This window comes from Camelus ferus, chromosome 3 (assembly GCF_009834535.1).
Source record: "Camelus ferus isolate YT-003-E chromosome 3, BCGSAC_Cfer_1.0, whole genome shotgun sequence".
Classification (NCBI taxonomy): Eukaryota; Metazoa; Chordata; class Mammalia; order Artiodactyla; family Camelidae; genus Camelus; species Camelus ferus.
Window position 1 is genome coordinate 100288649 of NC_045698.1, and position 22967 is coordinate 100311615.

General features: G+C 45.8%; 1 protein-coding gene and 1 long non-coding RNA gene across 7 annotated transcripts in view; both read left to right on the forward strand.

Moving 5' to 3' along the window:
* ARHGAP26 (Rho GTPase activating protein 26) overlaps window positions 1-22967 on the forward strand; it is a 414886-nt gene that overhangs the window by 376714 nt on the left and 15205 nt on the right. For 3 of the 6 annotated variants that reach the window (XM_032476995.1, XM_032476999.1, XM_032476998.1), the window contains exon 21: window positions 18158-18268. The exons of 1 other annotated variant lie outside the window; for it this stretch is intronic. In XM_032476995.1, the coding sequence (XP_032332886.1) occupies window positions 18158-18268 (111 nt within the window). Of the gene's footprint in view, window positions 1-18157; window positions 18434-22967 lie in introns of all 6 variants that reach the window. 2 more of the 6 variants (XM_032476997.1, XM_032476994.1) reach the window with 2 other exon arrangements.
* On the forward strand, window positions 1257-18149 carry LOC116662747. Its single transcript, XR_004318763.1, has 3 exons — window positions 1257-1267; window positions 10727-10730; window positions 17805-18149. It is a non-coding gene; the product is annotated as an uncharacterized LOC116662747 (long non-coding RNA).

A 22967-nucleotide genomic window follows, 5' to 3' on the forward strand; every position in this document is an offset into this window, starting at 1 on the left:
TGTATTTATAAAATAAATATGTATTAAAAAATATATTATGGGACATGCCCCCCTTTTAATTTTTTTTTTTCTTTACGAAAAACAAAGAGGGGTGGGGGAAGAGGAGAGAAAGTAAGCTGGATTTGAATATTTAAATTAAACAAAGCTCTGGCATCCTTCCCCCTGGTTCATTTTACTTTGGACGGGCAGATATGGCTGTCCAGACCCTAAAGTGGTTCACTCCTTTTCTTAATTCTACTAGCTTATCAAAGTCAGTACATATCAACACTTGCTGTTATGTTGAGGGTACGTTCTCTGTGCCAGATGTGGTACCCGGCCCTTTATGTACCTTGATTCATGCAGTCCTCACTGAGGCCCTTCAGGGTAACATTTCCCTGGTTTTCAAATGAGAGCGATATGGAGCCGTAAGGATTTCCACCCGCACTCCACCTGCCTCCACTGCCCTTAATCTTCCCTCTCAACCTTGAGTTCCCTGCAGGAAGTTCCTCGGTGAGCCTTCCTTCCTGAAGAGCCTCTCTATTTAAAGAACCAGCATTTCGCCTACTGGCAGAGGTGAGGACAGGAAGAGGGGAAATTAGATGTTAAAAGGCCCATGGCTTAGAAGGAAAAGAAGGGAGGGAAGCTGGGGCAGTGGCCCACCCGCCTCTCCAGGACACTAAGCCATTCCTTAAGTCCTGACGTCCGAGGACCTGGCTCAGCCTGCCTCGTCCCAGTGAAGGTGACCCTTGCTGCTTCCCCGTGCCGGATATTACGGGAATGAGCGCTGCTCGTTCTGCCTCTGGCAGCTTTTGTGTGAAACCTGTGCAGTGCTGCCTTTAAGACCCTGTAGCCATCCTTGGGGAAAGACCCACCACAAGAAAGGGGCGTTGCCCTACAGCTCCGTCCCTCCACCCACCCTCTCCACGGGGGCTTCTCAGGAAGCTGTCACAATTGCACCCGGGAATTCAAATCCTCCTCCTGGACACCCCCAGAAGGAGTGTGGGCCACTGGTTAGGACCTGTCCTCACATCTTGCCAGACCCAGTTTCCGCACCACCAGCTTGTCTCTGAGAGCCAACAGAAAAACAGGCGCTTCCTGTTGGCCTGCCCTGAAAAAGAGGCTGAGGCTTAATTAAGGTCCCTAGATGAGCTGGAGCTCAGCATTGACACCTCCACTTGAACAAGAACTTCTGGGCCTAGGGCGGGCGTATGTGATTTGATCCCTGGGCACCGATCTGCCCCGGGTAACACAACCCGAGCGCCTGTGAACTTGCCTCTGTGTGCTTTCCGTCGGGGGCTTTGCTGTGCAGACACAAGTGACAGGGCTGTGCTAAGACGGGAAATGATCGTGGGCTGGAAGCCCCAGAACGGGAGGCGGATGACTGTTTCTCTCCTTTTGGCCAGGTGCTGGTACAGTGGTCTCTTCATTTTCACCTCTGTTTGGATCCATGCCTTCAGATTTCTATTTGGTACAAGTACGAGTCCACTTTTTTTTCCACTTTAAAATAGAAGAACTAAATTTTTTTTTTCAGGATAAGTCAAGCATATCCCAACCACCACAGCTACTGTTTAGTGATGCTTACTGTGTGCCAGGCTTCAATATACCAAGTATACTATATGTACGGTCCCCTTTAATTCTCACCCATCCTATGAGGCTGTTATTAATGATTATCCCTATTTTAAGCAGGGGAAGAAAACGAGGGGCACAGAAGTTAAGTTGCCCACGGTCACACGGCTAGCAAGCGGCAGAGCCAGGATTCAGAGCAGTCTTGCAGCTCTGCCTGACTCCAGACTCTGGCACTTAACTGCTAATTCACTCCTGTTAAGAATATCGTTTTCATCTAGAAGTCTGTTTATCAAATATGGCAGGTATTCTCTGGAAACAGATAACCGAGGAAAGTGTTGAAAAGCGTCCAAACCATTTTTCTTTTCTTTTTTTTTTTCCCCTATGTAATATGTATTTAGAAGATCTTGGAACTGGGATTTACCTGCATCAGCAGGTCCTGGGGTGCTTGAGGCAAATTCCCTGTAAGTGAGCTCGCTGCGTTTGCATCAGACATCCCTCGGCCCCTCTGCGAGCCGGGCCTGCGGAGTAAGTGTGCTGGGGACTGGGGAGCCGCAGCCGGCTGGCAGGCCCGAGGGGCGCAGAGCGCACGGCGGTCAGGAGAGGCTGTCCTGCAGTCAAGCAGCCTCACTTCGTCACAGCACCACTGCTCGTTGGCTCTTAGGAAATAACTCAACCGCTCCCACTCTCAGCTCACCCGTCTGCAAAGTCAGGGCAGCCCTCTCGGGTCATTGGGACGCGTCGGTGACCGGAGGGCTCAGCCCTGAGCCTGGAAGCCCTCTGTACCAGTCGGGGGCTGTTATTTTTGAAGCACGGCCGTGTGGGTGCTGTTTGCTGCGTCGTGTGTCCTTGTTTTGCCCTTGACGCTGATTCTTCTTTCCTAGCTACAAGGCTGAGCACAGCCCCCTTAAACTGAAAGCTCAAAATGGAAAACGGGAATACTCCAACCCAAGGGAAGCTTTCCCAAAGTACCCCAGCTTAAACTGACCCCTCTCTTCCCAGAGCTCCTCCGGGCCTTTTGACCGAATCACAGATCAACACTGGCAAGTGTATTCATTCAGTGAATAGGAGATTTACACATACTTGCCCTAAAATCGTAACAAGATCTATGCGAATAAATAAATCAGAAATGTTATCATCAGCAAGGTGTTTGCTCCTAAGTCCCTGGTGTGTTCGCATTTCCTAGTCATTTCCAAAGCTGACAAGGAACATGGTGGAAACCAGGGATCAGCGGTTCCCACCTCTGCTTGCTCATCAGAAGCACAAGGTTGGGGTTGGGGGGAGGGGGGAAGAATATTTTTAAAATACAGATTTTTTTTTTCAGGCCCCAGTCCAGCTTGACTCATTCAACTGCCCAACAGTGTGGGGACTTTTTATTTGGGAAAATACAATTGATTCTCTTTCATTTTTTTATGTTTCTAAATTGTATGATTTGCAATAGTCCTTCCCTTGGGAAGATTCTCCTTTCTGTCCATAGTTTCCTGGGAGAATGAGGCAAAGGTGAAGTATATGCAGAGTACCGTTTTGTCACCAAAGCCCGGGTGACAATGAGGAGGAGGAGCTGACAGTGGGTCTTCGGGGCAGAAGGCTTACCAGGAATGCCTTTGTGGGTGAATTAACATACGTATTCTGGCCAGAAGTGAATGGAACTTCAAAAATGTTATAGCTCAGGTTGTGAAAGAGTGGTCTAGAAAAAAAACAGTATCTAATCTTGTGCCTGGTCCTCTGGAGACCTGGAAATGTGACACCTCTCACAAGGGAAAGGAGGGCTCCAGGCTGGCTGTGTGTTGGTTGGCTTGGGTTTCTGTAATTCCTTCTTTCCAAAAAGGAACAAGCAACATACTTTTTAGGGCACATAGAGATTTCACTGAAAAGCCAAACATTTGTTTCCCCAAACAGAATGATTTTTAGCTTTACCAGGAAGCAGTGTCTTGCAGGAAAAGTCTGTTTTGCCGTTACCAGCCGCTACTGGGAATTCTGCTACAGCCAGGCCAGCAGGAATGACTCTCTCTCAGTAGTTCTTCCCTTCAAAATGGGACCCTTTCCATTAAGTGCCCCGAGGGTTCTGGGAAGAGGCTCTGTGACGAAGCGAAGAGACTGTGAGGGTGCTTGGGAGGACATCGGGCTTGGTTTTTGTTTTAAGCCCAAGTGGTTAAAATAAAAAGATGCACTGGCGTTTAAGAGGAGGACGCCTGAGCCCTCTCCCGTGTTGATGTCTCCACCGAAATGTCACTCCTGAGAGGAGCAGCCCCATCCACGGAGCCCAGATCAGCCCACCCTAAATGATCTTAATTGGGTTGTTGACTTGCTTGTCTGTTCACACACACACACACACGCACGCACGCACGAATAGTGTTCCCTAAACAATTTGATCACTTGAATGACCAAAAACATTATCAGAAAAAATATTTGAGGCCAGTACCTCCACTGTGTGTCCACTGTTTTTATTAACTTGTTTATCAAGTACCTACCTCTCTTACTAATTGGTTGACACCCATCTGAAAACATATATAAAATACAAATCTCCCAAGGACCAGGTGGAAAATGCAAATAAAATTTTTGATATTTTTCCTCCACCCCGCGCGTGTTCCCACACCCTGCCTTGACATTCCCTGGGAGTGAACATAAGTCACTTGGGAGCCAAAGCCGCTCTCCACCTGTTTTCTGCCGTGTTCCCTGTGCCTGCAGACGGCCTGCCATGTAGTAGGTGTGCAGAAAAATCTTTGTTTAGTAAATATTTATCACTGAGTAACAAACAAGGCTAAGGCACAATTCATTCTGCCTGCCGGGCTTTAAATAGCTAAGGTTTTATTGCATCTTTTCAGGGCAAGAAGATAAAAACCCTGGGTTTTAGAGTCAGCCTCCCTAATACAAGATGTGCTGAGTAAGGGATTTACTGTAATGATTCAAATCCTTCACCAAAGAGGTAATTCCAGCTTCCTTGATAAGAGCAGGACTCAGGCAGGCAGACCGGTGGTTTCTAGTTTCCCTTATGACAGATGGCACAAATGGACCAGCTTGAGGCTTTTTCAGGCAATTTGCTCATAAACAGCCTTAAATATATTATTTTTTTTTGTCTTCCAACACATGCTTTCTAAATAAATTGAAAAGGCTTCAGTACATTGAGGGCAGGCGCACATATTATAAATGATGCTGCAAGGAACAGGCTTCTTCCGATTGGCCTGAGCAACCAGAGCAGCGGGCTTCGAATATGAGACGGGGTTTCTGTGTCCTGTGGAAGCTAGCGGTGCTCAAAAGATGCTGGAGTGCCCACTGTGATGAACCTTCCCTTCTAGGCACCCTCAAAGGGTTTTTCCTGGCACCATGAACTGTGTATTACCTTCTCCTGTCAGTTGAAAACTTTTTTTTTTTTTTAAGGAAAATCTCAGTTGGTTTCATCGCAAGACTTTTTTTTTTTTTTTTTTTTTTTTAACCACAGGGCAGATAGCATAGTGGCTGAGAGTTAGGACTAGTTTCAAAGCCCTGCTCATCCACTAATTAGCCAATTGACTTTAGGCAAAGATCCTTAAACTTTATGAGCTTCCATTTTCTCATCTGAAAAATGGAAATAGCAGTACCTATCGTTGAGGTTGTTTGGAAGAATTAAATAAGATAATGACTTCCAAAGCTGGGCAGAATGGCCGTACATACTGAGCATTCAATAAAAGTCAGTCGTCGTCATTTGTTACCTCTTCATTTTCACCTTCCCTTTGCAAAGCTTATTGACCCACTGTAAGCATCTGCAAGTGAAATAAGCCAGACACAAAAGATCACACACTGTATGATCCCATTTTTGTGAAGTGCCGAAAAAGGCAAATCTCTAGTGACGGAAAGTAGATCGCTGATTGCCTCCAGCTGGTGACAGGAGCGGGGCTTACTTGCAAAGGGCAGGAAGGACCTTTGGGGGCTGATAGCAACATTATCAAAGTGGATTATAGGTGATGATTACACAACTCTCTCAGTGTTGTACACTTAAAATGGGTGAACTTTGTAATATGTAAATTATCCCCCAATAAAAATGCTTTTAAAAGTCCTGTTCTCCCAGGAACGCAAGATACAGTAAGCAAATACTGACATGATGATGATGAAAGTATAGACAAATGATATCCAAATTAAGAGGGACAAATATTAAATGACCATCAGTACCTTGCCTGAAATGGACATACAAGTTTTTTATTAATCAGTTTAGCTCTTCGGGGTAATTAAATAGATGCTGGAAAAATACATGCTACCATTTTGCAAGAGGAAATAAAAAGACTGATAACAGAGAACAGAGATTTTCAAAATGTGAGCCTTGTGTCACTGAGGTACGTGAAAGTTCTAAAGGGTACCTGGATGAATTTTTTTTCTTCATTTTAATAATAATGAGGTTTTATTATTTAGAATGGACTAAAGTAGATGTTTATGTTTTCTGAAGGAGATCGATTTAGAGAAAAAAATTAAAATATTATATTTTAAAATATATATGATGCACAGATGTGGTGAAACGTAGGAGTCCAGGGCCCAAATGACTGAGGTCGGGTAACACTACCCAGTGGTGAGAAGGAAGGACACCACCAGGGAGCAATCAGAACTGCAGGTTGGCACATAGGAGTCCATCAAAGTCTAGACCAGCAAATTCTGTCTCCCTCCCCACCAGGAGCGAAATGCCTGAAAAGCCCCTTCTGTAGTACCTGTCGGGCATAACCATCCTAGGCAAGCAAGCAGGTGGCTGTATGTAGAGCGGTCGTGGCAACACCAGAGTGAGAGCCGTTCTGTTGGATGATACGTCCTGTTTGATAATTGCAATTCGGAAATCTTGGCTTCCCTGGCTACCAGATGTCTGACCCTGTGCCACTGGTACACCCATCTTCCCTTTTCCTTTACTGAGGACTTCAGTCCTGTGGAGGTTTTGCTTGTTTGTTGTTCACTGCAGCCTTTAGGTCTTGTCAATTGCAGAGAAACTGACTAAGCATTCACAGGGGCAGAAGAGATACAAGAGGAGGAGAAGTACAGTGTGCAAGGTAGGGTCGAGACCAGAAGAGAGACAGAGCCCTTGAGGATCTGGAGGAGAAAGGCCTCGCTCATTGTGGTAGCAGAGGAGCCTCCGGTGGGAGTTCTCATTCACATGGGCTTGGAATGGTGGACTGGCCAGCAGTTAGTACCAAAGGAAGAGACATTGCAGGTGGGAAAAATGTTACCAGCAGGAACATGGCACCGGAAGGCTTATAGCACGCTCATGGCACAAATAAACCAGTTTGACTAGAACAGGAATTGGAAAACGGTGGTCTGTGGGCCAAATCCAGCCAGTCACCTTGGTTTTTTGTTGTTTTTCCTCTATGGCTCCTGAATTAAGAATGGTTTTTACTTTGTTAAACTGTTAGGTTTTAAATGGTTATATAAGGGACCGTGTAATACCCTTAATTTTGCCTCTTGTTCCACAAAGTCTCAGATATTTACTGTACGATCCCTGAAAAAAATTTGCTGACCTGGAGAGCACTGGAGACACGGAGGCGAGTAAAGAGTGCTAAGAAGAACAGGGAGGTTGTATTGTGAAAGATCTTCAAAGGATGGAAACCCAACTAGCTTCAGGAAGAAGTGGAAGTTTTAAGCTTACAGTTTGGGGACATCTTGGGGTGGACCTAACCTCGAGCGCAATTGGATCCAGGAGCCCAAATTATTATTTTTCTTGGCTCTTCTTCTCTCTTTAAAAAAAAAAAACAAAACAAGACCATTTGCAGACAGATGTTTGCCATGTAATGGGAAAAAAAGACCTCTGCTCACCCTCAGCCAATTCATTTAGGTTTTGCATCCATAAAGAAGAGCATTTATATATGAGACCCCAGAGATGAGCTGTGATCAGTTACATGTCCGTCCTTGGCCCACTGTTGCCAGGAGGATGGGGGTACTCTGACTGGCCAGCCCAGATCACATGGCTGCCCCTGCAATGACATGGATGGGACCCTAGACCCACCTGTGTTGCTTAAGGTCTAGAAGAACTTCTCCAAATAAACCAGAAGAAGGGGAATTGGAAAACTGGTGGGCAGGAATAAATTGTACCAACGTATGCCACTAGTACTGGGGTAAACAGTTTATTCTACACGCAAGAAAATCCTATTCGTTGAACAGCATTCAACAAGTATTTATTATGTTCTATGTGTAGGGGGTTTATGTAGTTATAATGTGCTTGAACTGCAGATGGTTTGAAATGGTAATAGATAAAGAAACCAGGCTGGTGATTCTTACAGTAGTCTAGGTGGGAAGGCCTTGGTCTTCATCCTAGAAGCAATGGGGACTCATTGAGTATTCTATGCAGAGAAATGGCGTGATCAGATTTGCATTTTGAAATGATCATCAAGAAGAGTTCTCTTAAGTTAAGCATCTATATTGAGCATCTCGTTGGCATCGTAACATGGCTTAGTAACTCATAGATTGTCCATAGTAAATGTGGATCTACCTGAGATCTGAGAAAAATAGAAATTTCAATTTCGTGAGATTAGCATCAGTGGTGTTTTGCTGTGTCTGTTTTCATTGACTTCTTGGTGTTTGGTTTTGGAGCCCAAGAACTGGAGGAGAATATAAAAATCACTTTCCTTCAGTTTGTTTTTATTCACAGATGTTAAAACTCTTTTTTTCCACTGGAAAGGGTGACTTTGCTGGAAAATCATTTAAAGTTTTTTTCCAGTCGAGTCAAACAGCTCCTCAGAACCAAACAAACAAGGGGTGAAAATCACCACGAAGCCCAGTGAGGCTGCGTTTCTTCACTGCAGCCGGAGCCAGCTGGTGCGGAAGGCAAGCGCGGTCCTAGGGAAGAAGCGGGGTTTATGTCTGGCCACTTCTGGAGGAGCAAAGCCAGGCAGGGAAGATAAAATGGAGTAGACAAGGCATTTAAGGAGGTTAAAATCGGATCAGAAACATTTTTCCACGTGTTTAGGTTAGTGAATAAACACTAGAATTCGAGAGAAGTCAGCTATTTGCTTGGGGAGAGAAAAGGACAATCCAAGACTGCTGGCCTTTGCATCAGAGTCCGTCTCTCCTTATCTGCTTGCCTCATGTGCTCTGCGTGGTATGTGGACCAAGGTTTACATGGCTGTAGGAGTTTAACGTGATTGTCCTGGATGTTATCTTTAGCAGAAGTACCTTTTCTATTGCTAAGAATTGTGAGCACAGTGAAATCTTTTAGGCTCCTTATTCAGGGAATCCTCTTTCCTCAGGGTTACTTTTAAGCTGAAGTGTCTTGGGCCACCACTGCTAATTTTAGGCCCTCCTTTGTTTCCAGCATTTAGATTCTTATTCAATCCCTTTCCCTCCTTTTCCTCTTCCTAATCCAAACAGGAAATATTCCCTAAAAGCAGACCGTATAGAAAAGTATGCCAAATGGCCGATGACTTCCAGCCAGTGTTGTTAACATCTTGTCCAGCAGACTCAGAATGCGACGTCGGGGTTGTCCTCCACGATGTCCCCGTGCCCAGGTGAAAGGAAGACACCGCTGATTTACTGTAACAACTTGACCAAAACCAAAAAAAAAGTCTCTAGAGGAGCCAGCATAGTTTCTCAGTGAGGAGACAGGATGGGAAAATTAGTTCTTGCATATGGAAGGCGCTCAAATAATGTTTGTTGATTGTGTTTGACTGAAAAAGAAGAGAAACAGTACAAACAGTTGGGAGCTGCCAACTGTATTATGCAACCTAAACCGCAGATTGGTGCAACAAAGCTGGAACTGTCATTTTGCCCCGTTCAACATCCTTCCTCTAGAGAATAAATTAGCCATTTGTATGAGTAGGGAGAGGACTTCTTTTATTAACCTTTATTAATTTTTTGGCTGTAAATGTAAGATATTAACGGTGGAAAATATGGAAAATATTTTAAAAGCACGAAGAAAAAAAGTCACCTTTAATCTCATTACCCGGAAAATGCTGTTAACATATTATATAATTATTGTCCCTAATATGTTTTAAGATAGGTTTGCACATATTTATTATAGAGAAAAGTGCATGAGGTGTAATATGCAACTTAACAAATTAACTGCTGAGCAGCAGCCACCCAGGTAACAAGTACAGCCTTGCCAGGACCCCAAAGCACCTGCATCTCTTGCTTTCTCCTTCCCGCATCACAGTCCTCTCCCTCCCCACAGGAGTAACCACTCATCTGATGTCTACAGCCATCAGTTCTTTGCTTTTTATTTATATTTTTACCTCTTAAATACAGGTTCTTGTTATTTGCCATAGTTACATTCCATGAAGTCACCACAAACACTGAATTAGTGAATATCAAACCTTTGCTCCTACGGGAAGCGCAGGGTTAGGTTCCTACGGGCCTCTGGTTACAACATTTTTGTCAACTGATCAATACATAGCCTTGTTTTACATGTAAAGACACCTTATGTAATATTACTGTTGGTTCATTAATTTTGAGCTCGTGACCAGCAGCACCGTAAGTCATGCCTGAAAGAAGCTTAGTAAACACATTTTCTTTGGAAGGCGTATCACAGCCTTCTGACACACAGGGACACTAAAGGAGCTGGGACAGCCAGGCAGAGCATCCCTTTGCTCGGCCTCAGCTAGGAATGTGCATGTTGGGTGACGCTGGGTGACTAAGGTTTCTCATTGCTCTGGGCCTGTCCACAAATGACTATGAAAGCACCGTGAGTGTTGATTCTGGGCTTACGAATAAATTTTAGCAAATAGATGAATTCATGAGTACAGAGCTGCGAATAATAAGGATTGACTTTGTGCTTCCCTAAAATGCCGGATTTCGTTATTTCGTTTTATTGCTTTGAGCCTGGGTTCTTTTGCTCAGTGGTTTTAAGAGCCATCCATGTCGCTGTCGTTCATCTCCTTGTAGTAGAGTGCACGGATGTATTAATAAACTAAAATCATTTCTGCGTTCTACTTTTGCTCAACTTTCTAGCTTGTTTCCAGTTTTCGTTTTTACAAGTACGTTGCTCTACACGTTCTCATCGATGTCTTCCGGTGCACGTGTGCGCACCATGCTCTGGGGTATGTGTCTGGGAATGAACAGCTGGGTCAGGGAGAATGACCCCTTCACCTGCACTAGATAATGCCAACCTGCTGGCCGAAGTGGGTGTGCCGTTTACACCCCTCCTCCAGCAAGTCTAAGAGTTCCAGGTGTTCCGCGTCCTGTAAACGCTTGGTATTCTCAGCATTTTGATGTTAGCTATCGAGTCGTTCCGGTAGGTGAGCAGGATCGTCTCTGTGGTTTTCATCTTCATTTCCCACATTACAGAAGGGTGAGCACCTTTCCTTCTGCATTTTCACTTCTCAAGTCCCTGCCCAAGTTTCTTGTCCATTTGCCACTTGGTTGACTGCCACCTTATCACTGATCGGTAGGAGTCCTTTGTGTGATCTGGTGTGTGCCCTTTGTTTATATATATGTTGTAGGCTGCCTTTTTGACTCTCCTTTAAGGGTACCTTTTGATATATAAGAGTTCTTCATTTTAGGGGAGTGGGTATAGCTCAGTGGTAGAGCACATGCTTAGCATGAGGTCCTGGGTTCAATCCCCAGTACCTCCACTAAAATAAGTAAGTAAATAAATAAACCTAACCCCCTCCAAATCAATCAATTAATCAATCAATCAATCAGATATATTTTTTGAGTTCTTTATTTTAATGTAGTCAAGTATGTCAGTATTTTCCTTTATGGTTAGAACTTTTTATGATGCCCTGTTGGCTAAGTCCCAACCCCAAGTTCCCAGAGTTATTCCCTCCTTTATTGTTTGCTTTTGGCATTTAGACCTATAACCCACCAGGGACTCATTTGTTAGGTATGATATGAGGAAGGGGTCATGTCGTTTTTTCCGTATAGACATGCAATTATCCTGGCACCATTTATGGAAGAGTGCTTCCCACTATTACAAAATAATACAGGTTCATGATTTAAAACTTCAAACAGTATGTAAACCACTGTAAAATTTAAAGTGAATGTCCAGTCCGTGCCTATGCACCCGGTCCCCATTCTTAATCCGCTAAGGCAGTTACAGTTTTTCATTGCTGAGTTTAAGAATAAATTAAACATCCCAAGCATCAGAATGGCGACTCTACGTTATGCCTCAGGACAGTGGAAGATTGGGTCTGGCAGCACTACTGCTTCCCTTTCTCAGTTATAGTGAATGCATTTGTTTTTGCAACATCTTCATTACATACAGAGTGACAATTGTACTGCAGTCAGTGTAAGATAGGAAGGAGATGCTGGGCTTTCTCAGCAACCATTCAAATCTTTTGAAATAACAAATGTTACCCAATAGACTCTGTCGTGCTCCCAAATGCTTCCTCATTTACTTACAAATAACTTGATGAATTGTGAGTCTTTTCAGTTGGAAGAGAGTAAATACATTTTATTTTAAGGGCCATTTCTGGTGAAGGTGAAATGCAATTTTGAAAAAGATTGAGGGGCTGCACTCAGGCTTAACAGGAAGGAATACTACATGTGGTAAGTATCGTGCAGCGCAGAGCACACCAGGGGCGTCTGTTCCTTTTACCCTGGTGGGCCTTCCCCTCCAGGGTTTTCCCTGCAGTGAGCAGTTGAGACCTGTTGTCCAGGCATCTTTATTTCCTGTCCAGAGTTTTTCCCTCTACCTTGTATTTCTGTATTATTCTACATGAGAGGGTTCAAATTATTGACTTGGGGGAACCTTAGGGATAAGAGATGCCCAATTCTAAGATTTTAGATTTTATTTAAATCATGGAATTCTACGCCTTTCCCAGCATGCTCCATCCGAGTCTGACACTTCTTTGAAACTTAAACTTCAAAACTTTTTTTTAAAGCTGGAAAACAGAACCACTGCCCTGTAGATTAGTCGAGCTATTTTAAAAGTGAATTATTTTAAAACTATTTTAAAAAGCAATTATGTGTAACTGCTAAGGCCTTAAGGGGATTTCACCAGCTAGTCTCATTAAAGCAAGAATCAGGACTCTGTTATTGTCTGAATACAAATGTGTATTAAATTATATCAGATGAGGGGAAAGAATCTGCAAATATTGTGCACGCTTGTAAGAGTCAGGAAAGAATAAGTGAGAACAGTGCACCTTAGGGGCACGTGGACTCTGCCGCCTGTGAAGATTTAGGAGATCAGGACGTAGATAGGATTTCTGTGTTGTAAAAGCTTCGGCAGCCACAGGTAAAGAATATTTATGTTCACACTTACAACAAATAGAAATCGGATTTTGTGTCATTTACTCTGATTCGCCACTCTCCCATTTAGCAGTGTTCCTTTCAACCCTGTTTTCCCGACTGCAATTTGGTTTCTCTTCTGTTTTTCTGGCACTTTAACTCAAGACAGAAAGGGATGTTTTCCAAGGAAGAAGAACTCACTAATGTGGGATTAGATTAGATGGGACTTTATAGGTTTCCATGGAATTTTCTCTTTTCTCTCATTATGAGAGAAAGAAAAAAAAATGCAGGCAGCCCCCCTTGAATTTAATAGCACTCTCTCTCCCCATTCCAGGCCTAATGGGGAAGGGGACTGAGTGGCACTCGGGTCGGGCCTGGATCAGTGACTGGGAACCTGGCCTGCAGATCGCAGACCACGCTGCCTGGCAGAGAGGTGCCCGTGCCAGGTCTGTGACTCCTCCACAGCCCGCTGCTGGCGACAGGCTCTGGCTCCCCTGCGTACCTCATCTCTCCTTCTTCGTCCGATCTTTGAGAGTTGTAGATGAAGCCAACCATCCCCTCACCACTTCCTATTTCTCTCGGGTCAGCCATGCCACAGGGCCAGGGGTCCAGCGTCCCCAGGTTGCAATTGTCTGTCTGTCCATCTGCCTGTCTCCTTCCCCACACTGCCTTCTTGGCATACTCCCCTTTGGAAAATTAAACGTTGCTTCCAGATGGAAACAGCACAGGAAGGGAATTGCATTCATTTTTAAAATTGGAAATGCTGAGAAAGAGAGAGTCCAAGATAACCCTTGTGGACTGAAGAAGAGAAGAAAAAGTCCTTTGGTTTAATTTTTTAAATTGATGATACTGGTGGGGCCGTGGTGGAAGGGAGGAGCAACCCCCCGTACGCTGTTGGTGGGAATGCCACTCAGTAGACCCTTTCTGCAAAGCTATTTGCTAGGACGTATCAAGCCCTTTCAAAGAAACTCCTAGCCTTTGACCCACTAATTTAACTTCCAGGAATTTGTGCTAAGGAAACAATTGGAGACACAAGCAGTAATCCTCCACAAGAATGTGATTTCAGCACTCTTTATTATAGCTGAAGGAAGATAATAATCTGAATGTTCACAATAAGAAAAGGTTACATAAATCGGGGTGTAGCGTACCACTGTATACCCTGTAGCTCTGAGGATACTCTGAGAGTTGTAGAAAGATGTTCCTGGGGTTATCTGCTAAGATTGTATTTTAAAAAAAAAAATTTTCTTTTTCTGTCCTAACATCAGTCATTTGTTATTTTTGGCCTCATTAGAGGGAAAAGTGTTTTATGATTTTTTTGTAATCTATCAAAGCCTATTTGATGACATCAGAAAATGCTTAAGCAAAAGAAAATTTTTTTTTAAAGAAAGGTTACTAACTACTAACTCTGTATGTACTATTATCCCCCAGAAAAGTGAGGGACTATGCCAAGATGTTAACAATGATGATCAGTGCTATAAATTATATACGATTTTATTGCCTTTTTTTGTTTGGATATTTTCCAGTTTTCTACAAGGCCATCTGTGATTTTGCACATCAGAATTAAAGAAGATGAACTTTCTTACGAATGGTCAGCTGACTGCTTGCTTTATACTGGCGCAGGTTTTAACCCCCGTGGTGTGGAGCCCCGAGGGGGTCTACCACATCCGTGATCAGGTAGAGGGGCCTGCTGGGCTGCCCTGTCCACAGCCCCGCAGGCAGGCCCTGACTGGTACACAGATGCGGCATCCATCCAGTGAGTCACCGCAGGGGGTGTCAAGCTGATGACATTGCCACACCCTGAACTTGAACTGTCAGCCGCATGCCAGCATGCTGCCAGGCCTCTGAGCCTTTCTAAACCATTATTTCTCCACTGTCAAGTGAATGTCAAAGGGACTGGCTGGCACGGTGTGACTCCTTTTGAGAACACCGTGGACCTGCAAAATCAAGCCAATGGCAAGCGTTCCACTGGAATCCAAACTAGACCAGCAAATGCTCCTTGAAGTTTAAGTGGTTGTCGCTATAGTTGGGCCTTGAGTGGGGGCCTGGAGGGACCCTGGAATATTTAGGGTGAAAACCATGCTGGGGCGTTCAGCCCAGATAGTCCCAGCTGGACAGTGAGGTTGTAGAGAGGCCTTCACAGGGTCATCGGTTCAGATTGTCATCATGAAATTCATTTTCTCGCATCCTAACATAAGTCGTTTGTTATCTTTGGCATCATGAATGGGAAGAGAGTTTGAGAATTTGATATAGGAGGTTTCAGCGCCAGTGCCAAAGCTGGTCGTTTTGTTTTGTTTTGTTTGGGATTTTTTAGGGGTGTCATTTTCTTAGTAACCTATAGCCAGACACTTTGTGGTCAGAGTCTGGGGCCATTATCGTCATCATTGTGCATCTTATTTTCAATCTATGTGTTCTCTGAGTTACATCAAAACTGAAATACAATTTGCTCTGTTTCCTTGGAGGAATATTTATATGCTTACAGTCATTCTGTTGCTACAGGCATCAATCATTGTCGTATATGACAGTATTCAGCAGTATTGCTGATGTTGACTTTTATTGATGTAGCTCTGAAGCACTAATAAATAAAGAGTGTAATTCCAATCAGTAGTTTAAAAAAATCATAGAAATACTGTGTATGCATTTTACTGTTACACTTAAACATAGGGATCATAAATTTTAGACTGTGGTCATTTTATAGCAAATAAATGTTATTGCTCTCACTAAAACACAAGCAAACAAATGAAATTGTATTAGTTGTTGAAAATTCAGTTAGTACTGCGGAACTGACATGGAGATTCACAAGTAAGTTCTCATAACCGTTAGGAGTATCCGGTGTTCCAGCCGCACCCCCAGATAATTTCAGCCATTGGTACCTGAGCAGCCAAGAACCACTTAGATATCCAGGGATGTGAAAAAAACATTCAGAACCCACATGGTACTCACAGAATATGTTCCCAACACTGCCTTTAGGGAAAAGTATACTTCTTGGTACAGTTGAGATAGGAAACTGGAGGTGTCCGCTACTTATAAAACCCACTAAAAAGAAAAAAAGGAAAACTCAGAAGAAAAAAGAAAAAGTCTTAAGGACTCTTTCATTGTCCTGTGCTGGCCACTGACCAAAGGGACAGATTAGTTCAGGCCTCTGGGCCGGGGCTGCTCTTGCAAACCTCCAGATTGTCCCTGGACCGAACTCCAGTTCCTGGGCTGGGCTGCAGTTGGGAAGTCATGGCCAGGCCTTGCCCCCTGGGTCACTGTGTAGTGGGGGCTGGGGGACAGTGGTGAGTCAGGACTGAGAAAGCGAGCCTTTCTTACCGGCTGCAGCTATGGAAGGAACTGGAGGGCTGACTGCCTGGTAGAAATGAGGCAGCCCTGTGCCCCGGGGCTCAAGGCACAATCACGTGGGGGCAGATACTAAGCTAAGCCGAGAGCAACTTACCCCTTAGCTGGTGAATCTTGTATTACGGCTGTCTCTTAATATGTCCCATCTTGTCAAACACACCGAAAGCCCTTCACGTTAGGGACTTCGGCAAATGCTAAGTTGGATTCTGCTTAACGGTCTTGATCTTACACTATGTTTTTAGTAACCAGTCTTTGCTGGATTGATTGAGAAAGAGAGGGGGGGAAAGCCATACTCTTTTAATTCAGTCTCTTCTATTATATGAATTCCATCTGCTGTGTGCATCTACCAGACAGAAGAGTGCAGGCGGGATTGGGGATTTTGATGGAATTTACAATGTGTTGAGTCTTATTGAGTCTGTCTGTCGCTACATTCCCATTTTTCCTTGCAAATGTGGTAGGCATAGAAAGGAAACTCATAAATCAGTGGTTAAGAAGGTTTCTAGTGCGACGGCTGGGTCTGTAAAGAAGCTTGGCACAGCCAGAGGATCAGAGCAAGCTCTGCTACCCCAGAGGCAGTTCACTGTGACGGCAGGAGCCCTGGGCTTGGAGCCAGGGGATTGGGGTCTGAACCTCGGCCTCATCACTTACAGGCTGATATCTTCAGGCAAGCCTCACATTGGCCCAAGTTCCCACATCTGTGAAATGGGAATTACAATGGTGCCTCTGGGCTAGCAGGATGGGTTAAAGGAGATTCATTAATTTACTCAATAATTATTAAGTCCTTACAAGGTGCTGTTTTAAACATTAAAAGATACACCAGTAAACAAAACAAACACAGATCTCTGCTCGTGGAATTTGTATTCCAGAAGCATAATACACATAGTGGTCTTTAATAAACAGTTTCATTCAATTAGTCTGAGGCGATCTGTTGGACTCCAACAATGAGTTTTTGCTGTAGATTTCATAGGCATTTATGTTACAACCGTAGATAATTAAGGCCATTATTGGGCTCTCATCTGGACTGAAGATGTCCCAGTAAGTAGGACATTTATGTGTTCTCACTAAATCCCAGTATGCTGAGAAAGTCTGTTCCCCTGGAATTGGATTGCTGGCATTTTTTTTTTTACCTCCGTAAAGAACTTGGGCCAAATAATCCAGCAGTCGGCTGGGGCTCAGGGGCCACAGGTGGCATTGTGGCTGGGTGATTTCCGCGTTTTTTTTTTCAGTCATTGGTGTTTGCACTATCGGTGACTTAATGCGATTTTAGAGTTACTAAGATGTTTGTTTGTTTGTGTAATTTGTGAAAATGAGTCAAAGGGCTAGCGTGACCAGTTAAAATCCATCAACCGTATTTTAGTGAGTAATTTCAACTTTGCCTCTCCAAACTTTTGATCAGCCACCCATCAAAGAACAAAATGACAGATGTGAGTTTTCAGTTCCCTGTTTTTTTTCTTTGCCTTCCCTCTGGGGCTTTCTCTTTGAGCATCAAAATGTCCAAGATCCATGAAAAGAGAAAGAGTCCGCCTGGAAAGCAAACCTCAGCAGGACGACTGCACGCTGCCCGTGACTGCGTGCCCTCTCCCGGGAGGCGTGTGTCCAGAGCCGGCCTCCATCCTCCTCGGCTGTCACTTTTCTCCTGTGGTCCTTCTCTGAGTCTCCAATGGCACACGGCCCATTTCCTTAAAAACGTAAACAGGAAATTGTCTTCTGGTGGAAGGGCCTGTGTGGCCCAGAAAAATGGTCACTTTTGCTGAGACACAGCTTTAGAAACACTCCCACCGCGGGGGAAGCTAAAGGCTGGTTAATAGCTAGCGGAGGCTGGTGATAGCGTGTGGGTCTGGGAACCCGTGGACATGGGTTCAGGGCGTTTTTCACCGATGGCCAGAGGCACAAGGGGCACGACTGAAGAAGCTCCTGTCACCTAGAAAGCAGGTGTTCTGCGGAGCAGAGAGACATGTTAACGCCCCGAGGAATTCCAGAACAGGCGTTACTTGGAAGACATGGAGGTTTGGTGTGGAGAAATGTGACCTTGGCATGGAGGACACGTCCTGGGGTTCGAGGCTGCTCCAGTCTCTCCAGCTCCCTGTCACGTGGCCTCCCATGACCCTCCCATGCTCCCGTTGTGGTCTCTGTGTGTGCTGATGAGTTTTCTGGTGGTTATGTCTTGCAGCCCCCCGAATCCAAGCCCAACTTCACCCCTCTCGCCATCTTGGCCCCTGTTCTCGGCGCCATCCAGCCCTATGCCCACCTCATCCACGTCCAGCGACTCCTCCCCCATCAGGTCTGTTGCAGGGTTTGTGTGCTTTTCTGTTGCTGCTGTTGTCCTCTCATTGGCTTGGTCCTCTCTTCATGCAGTGTTCAGCCTCCTCGTCAACTCTGTTCCCTGCCATCCAAACCTGCACTTGCTTTTTGACAGGCCAGAAGAAGCGGTTCGCGAAGACTCCAGGTAAAATCACGGATGCTGACCGATCCGTTCCCGTTTATCCAAGGCTGGTCAGGGAAGATGGGGGTGGCCAGCCTCTGCCCCCATGGGAGTCCAGCCTCAGAGACCAAAGCTGGGAGGGACCACTAGCATGAGCAGGCATGGCATTTCCCATGCCCTTCTAGAACCCTTCCTCCAGCTGCTGAGTTAGTCCGTGACGCCTGGACTTGGGGGAAAGAGTGCCTCTTGAGTGGACTCCCATTTGGTTTGCTCTCTGAATCCTGGGGCTCTCTGTGCTGTAGCATAAGATGACACCCAAGGGACAGTGCTGAGACACGTACCAGCCTCTTTCTTTTTCCCTCACATTTGTCAGGTAGCATCAGGCCGTGTTGATTTGTGGGGCTGGGCTGTCAACCGTGAGTTCTGACACCTAGTTGCTGAGCTCCAGACTAGGTGGAAGACAGACGAATATGACACAGAAAAAAGGCCCTAGATGGGCAGCAGTTCTCTTTAAATTGTTCCTGGCTGCCTCCTTACCTTCCGTGTAGTCCCAGGAACCTTCCGTGCTCCCAGCCTGCTTCCGTCTCCCCCAGTCATGAACCCTCAGCTCTCGTGGGGACAGGCGACACCTCTCTCGGGGGGCTGACCTAGTTGTGCTCCCCAAGGGCCATGCTGCAGTTCTCCCCTGCTTTGAGGGCGTCCAGACTGCATGCTTTGCATTTGAGTTCTTTGGAGAAAAGATGCTGTTTCACTCCAGGAAAAGAACAAGGATCCTGCAGGAGCCCTCTGCTGTGTAGGCTGCGAGCCCGTGTGTCTCTGCTCCCAGACAACCAGGGTGGAGAGTGCAGTTATGAGCATCATAAGGCTCTGCAGCCTTGGCAGAGTTTTCTCGTCCATCTTTTTCTCATAGCTGGTTTTTTCCTAAGGGATGGGCCCAGCAGAGAGGCTCAAATAACTTGTAAAGACAAGTCTCACTTTAAAAAAAAAAGAAACCCCGTGCTATTTATATATTCATATATATATATATAGAGAGAGAGAGAGAGAGAGAATGAAAGGATAGATATGAAAGTGCCTGGAGGAGAAAAAAAAAGTTTATATATATTATATATATAATTGTATATACAATTTTATATATGGGAGAAGAAAAGGCCTGAAACCTATTACAGAGAAGGAAGACTAAGGCACTGAGAAGTGACTTGTACACGGTCACATGACTGGTGAGAGCCAGGCCAGAACTCAGGACTTCTTGTCCTCAGCCAGCACTCTTTCCTCCAACCACAGGGGTGGCCCGAAATTTAAGTTTCCGTGTTTGGCAGCCCCAGAGCCTGGCCTCCTCCTCTAGGTTTTCTGTCTGGCTTCACCTTTGAAGGTGGAAGAGATAGCTTTTTACTATATCCTTTTATCCTCACCCTGGGAGTAAGGTAAAAATTCCGATGATACTTTCCTGATACTCAAGTTATTCCCTAATTATTTCTTAGGCGTATTTGGGACACTCTGGGAAACGTTCATAGGAGACCAGATATGGCTTGGATTGCTGTGGTTAGATTGCTGATTGCCCCATGAGGACCTGAGCCAAAGCCAGCTACAGTGACCAGAGAGTCACCTTTCAGAATGCCTCACTCATTCCTGAAAGATACTTTGGCATTAGGAGAATGTGGCTCCTTCATTTTGATCAAAAGGAAGTAACATCTTCAAAACACTGACCCTTGGGCTGAATGGGTTGGGCCACTCAGGACAGTGGAATCTTTCGGCTAAAAAACTAAAACGTACTCACTGCTTTGACAGTATTCATTTTCTTGGGTCTCTAAGCCTGGGGGCCCTGTTGCCTGTCCAGTGTCTCCACCTTTCCTCTCCCTTCCATCCCCGGAAGTACTTCCGGATTGGCAGAGGACAGTAGCAGTAGAGTCTGCCTACCCCATGTGTTTGGGGTCACGGTTACTCAGTACCGATCACTCTGGCCATCATTATATGGCACCATTTGGACAATGCCCTTCCACAGCCCGTTAGGAAGCTGCCATTTAGAAACAGGCAAGGCGAAGTAGGGCTTGGAATTGGCTGTTACTGAGCTGTGTGCCAGGGTGAGCCCGGACGGCAGCACGGGTGGCAGTCCTGGTGGGGAGCTAGCCCAGGAGAGGACAAGATCCCCTAGGCGCTGTCGCAGTCGGCAGCCAAGAGGTGGGGGCGTGCACCCTTGGGTCGGGTGCAGTGGATCCTTCCCCCAAACCCCCTTCCCAAACATGAAGCTTCAGATTTCCTTCCCTGGGCAGAGCTTTTAAAAGTAAAACCCCAATTAGACCTCATTAGTGGGCCCATGAACTCCTACATAACGTCTCCTGTGGCAGTGGCCTCCCTCCTCCCTCTCCTGTGGGCTGTCAGTGCTTGTTAGTCGAGGCTCAGGGCCGGAGGTGCCTTTCGCAGCACAGCAGAGAAAGGGGACTGGAAGAGCATTTCCTCTTCCTTTTCCTCGCACCCCTCGAAAAGCTCCCAGTCCCAGACTCACACCTTGCATTCACACAGGGGCCCCTGGAGATTATGCCTAAGTGATCAAGCCGTTGCCACGCACCAGACTCACTGAGCCCACCTCCCCATACAGTGGAGAATGGGTGGTCATTCTGCAGGGTTTGCAAGGGCACTTGAGGGAAGCCGCTCTGAGTGCTTTCCAGGCCTCGTGCCATGCTCAGAAGTGAAAATTAAAAATGAACTAGCAGCAGGTTCCAAGCTGGTTTGTGCCCTTGCAGGTCCAGCTGAGGTCTGAAGGGCACTGTCTCAGGACAGCCAGCAGGCACCCCAGGCTCTCTGTGTCCAGTGTTGAGATTCTCTGCAGAGAACAGGGAAGCCAACGAATCAAAGATGCTTGGTGGCAATTTTTTATTTCTTTATTCAGAGCCAAAGCCTACAAGAGGAGTAACCTCTTTTAAATGCACTCCTTCTGTCATCCCTGCCATTTTTGTGCACATCCCGGGGGAGCGGGAGGAGGTCTCAGGGGAGAAGACCTTCTCGTGGACTGTCAGTCACCTGTTTGAGAGAAAAGGAGGGCCCTTTCCTGACCTTCATTTTTATTTTTCACCTACTGTTTTATTAAATATTAGCATTATTCAGTTCCCAAAGCCTGATATTAGTGGAAAAGTACTTCTGTGGCATGATAGTCTTGGGCATGTGAGGCTGTTCCCTCTGTTTCTTTCCTGCCAGGGACCCCGTTTGGTTTCCCTGGCTTGCCCCTGTTTTGGCCCGTTCCCTGGATTAAATGAGGTTAATAAGTAACCTCTCTGAGAATCCAGCCGGAAGAGCCTGGCCTCGGGTGATTTTTATCTCACCTTTTATCTCCCCGTCCCTGGTCTCTTTGCTCTCTCCCCGCCTGCTCTGCCCTGTCCTCAAGGGACGATGACCCTGGCTTATGTCCACTGGATTCTCCTTCCACCTTCCAGGTCACAGCAGGCTCCCCTTGCCTGTCAGTACAGGATCCGGGCTGTTTGAACACTTCGTAACGAGGTGACTCCTCCTCTCTGCTCCCCACTCCCTCCAAAGACAAAAAACAAAAGCCACAATTTTAGTTGCACATCAGCTGTTTGGGCCCTTGCTGGCCCACATACAGACCTGGTTCAGTTAGATCACAGAATGTGCCCCCTTGTCCCGACCTTGATTCTGACATTCATGATAATTACACAGGAAGAGCTGCTTTCCAGCTGGAGCTGATACGTTCTAAAGGCTCGTCCTCCCTTCACTCCCAGGGAGCTCACTTCATCGTCTCCCACTTTCCCCATTTTCTCCCACCTGGCCGTCCTCTCCTGGCTACTGGAAGACCAGAGAGACCACCAGTGAACAGCTTCTGGATCACCATTTGTCCGATCATTGTGCACAACAGACCCTTTAAGTCGTCTTTCCTTCCGTTTTCGTGGAACCAGGACTACAAGTTTGAGATGCCTGGCCCTGGTATAGTTTTCCAAGCATCCCTGATTCCTCTTTCCCAGAGGGAAGCTGACTTGGTGACTACGAGAAGTAACAGCCCCATAAGGACCCGTGACGCCCTGCCCCTTCTGCTTCTGTCTGGATTTACCCGAGACCGGCCAGCCCTCAGCTAAATCTCCTTCAGCCACGAGAAATCAGTGTGCCATGGAGGGTTAGCCTCACTGGGTCCTTAAGACTCTGCATTAGCCAGATGAAGACCATACATGTGAAGTAAATCATATATACCCCTTGAATAATTGTCTGTCCCAGAGGACCTCCTTGCTCCTTTGTAAGTCTGCTCTGGAGCCCCTAAGTATGAATTCAGGTGGCTTAGAAGGAGAGGGAGATTGCTTTCAGCAAATACAGAGCCAACTTTTGACTGCTGAATGTCATTTTTCTTGTGACCCTTGAGAAGAAGTCCGTAGATCATTTGGACCTAGTTGGATATTAAAGCAAAAATTGATAGACAGCAATAGAATTCAGCAGTACTTGCAACTTGCTCTCCAGAAGAAGGGTTAGCAGTCTCTGGCCGTTGGGTCAAATCCAGCCTGCCACCTGGTTTTTGTAAGGAAAGTTTTGCTGGAACACAGCCACACATTCATTTGCGTGTTGT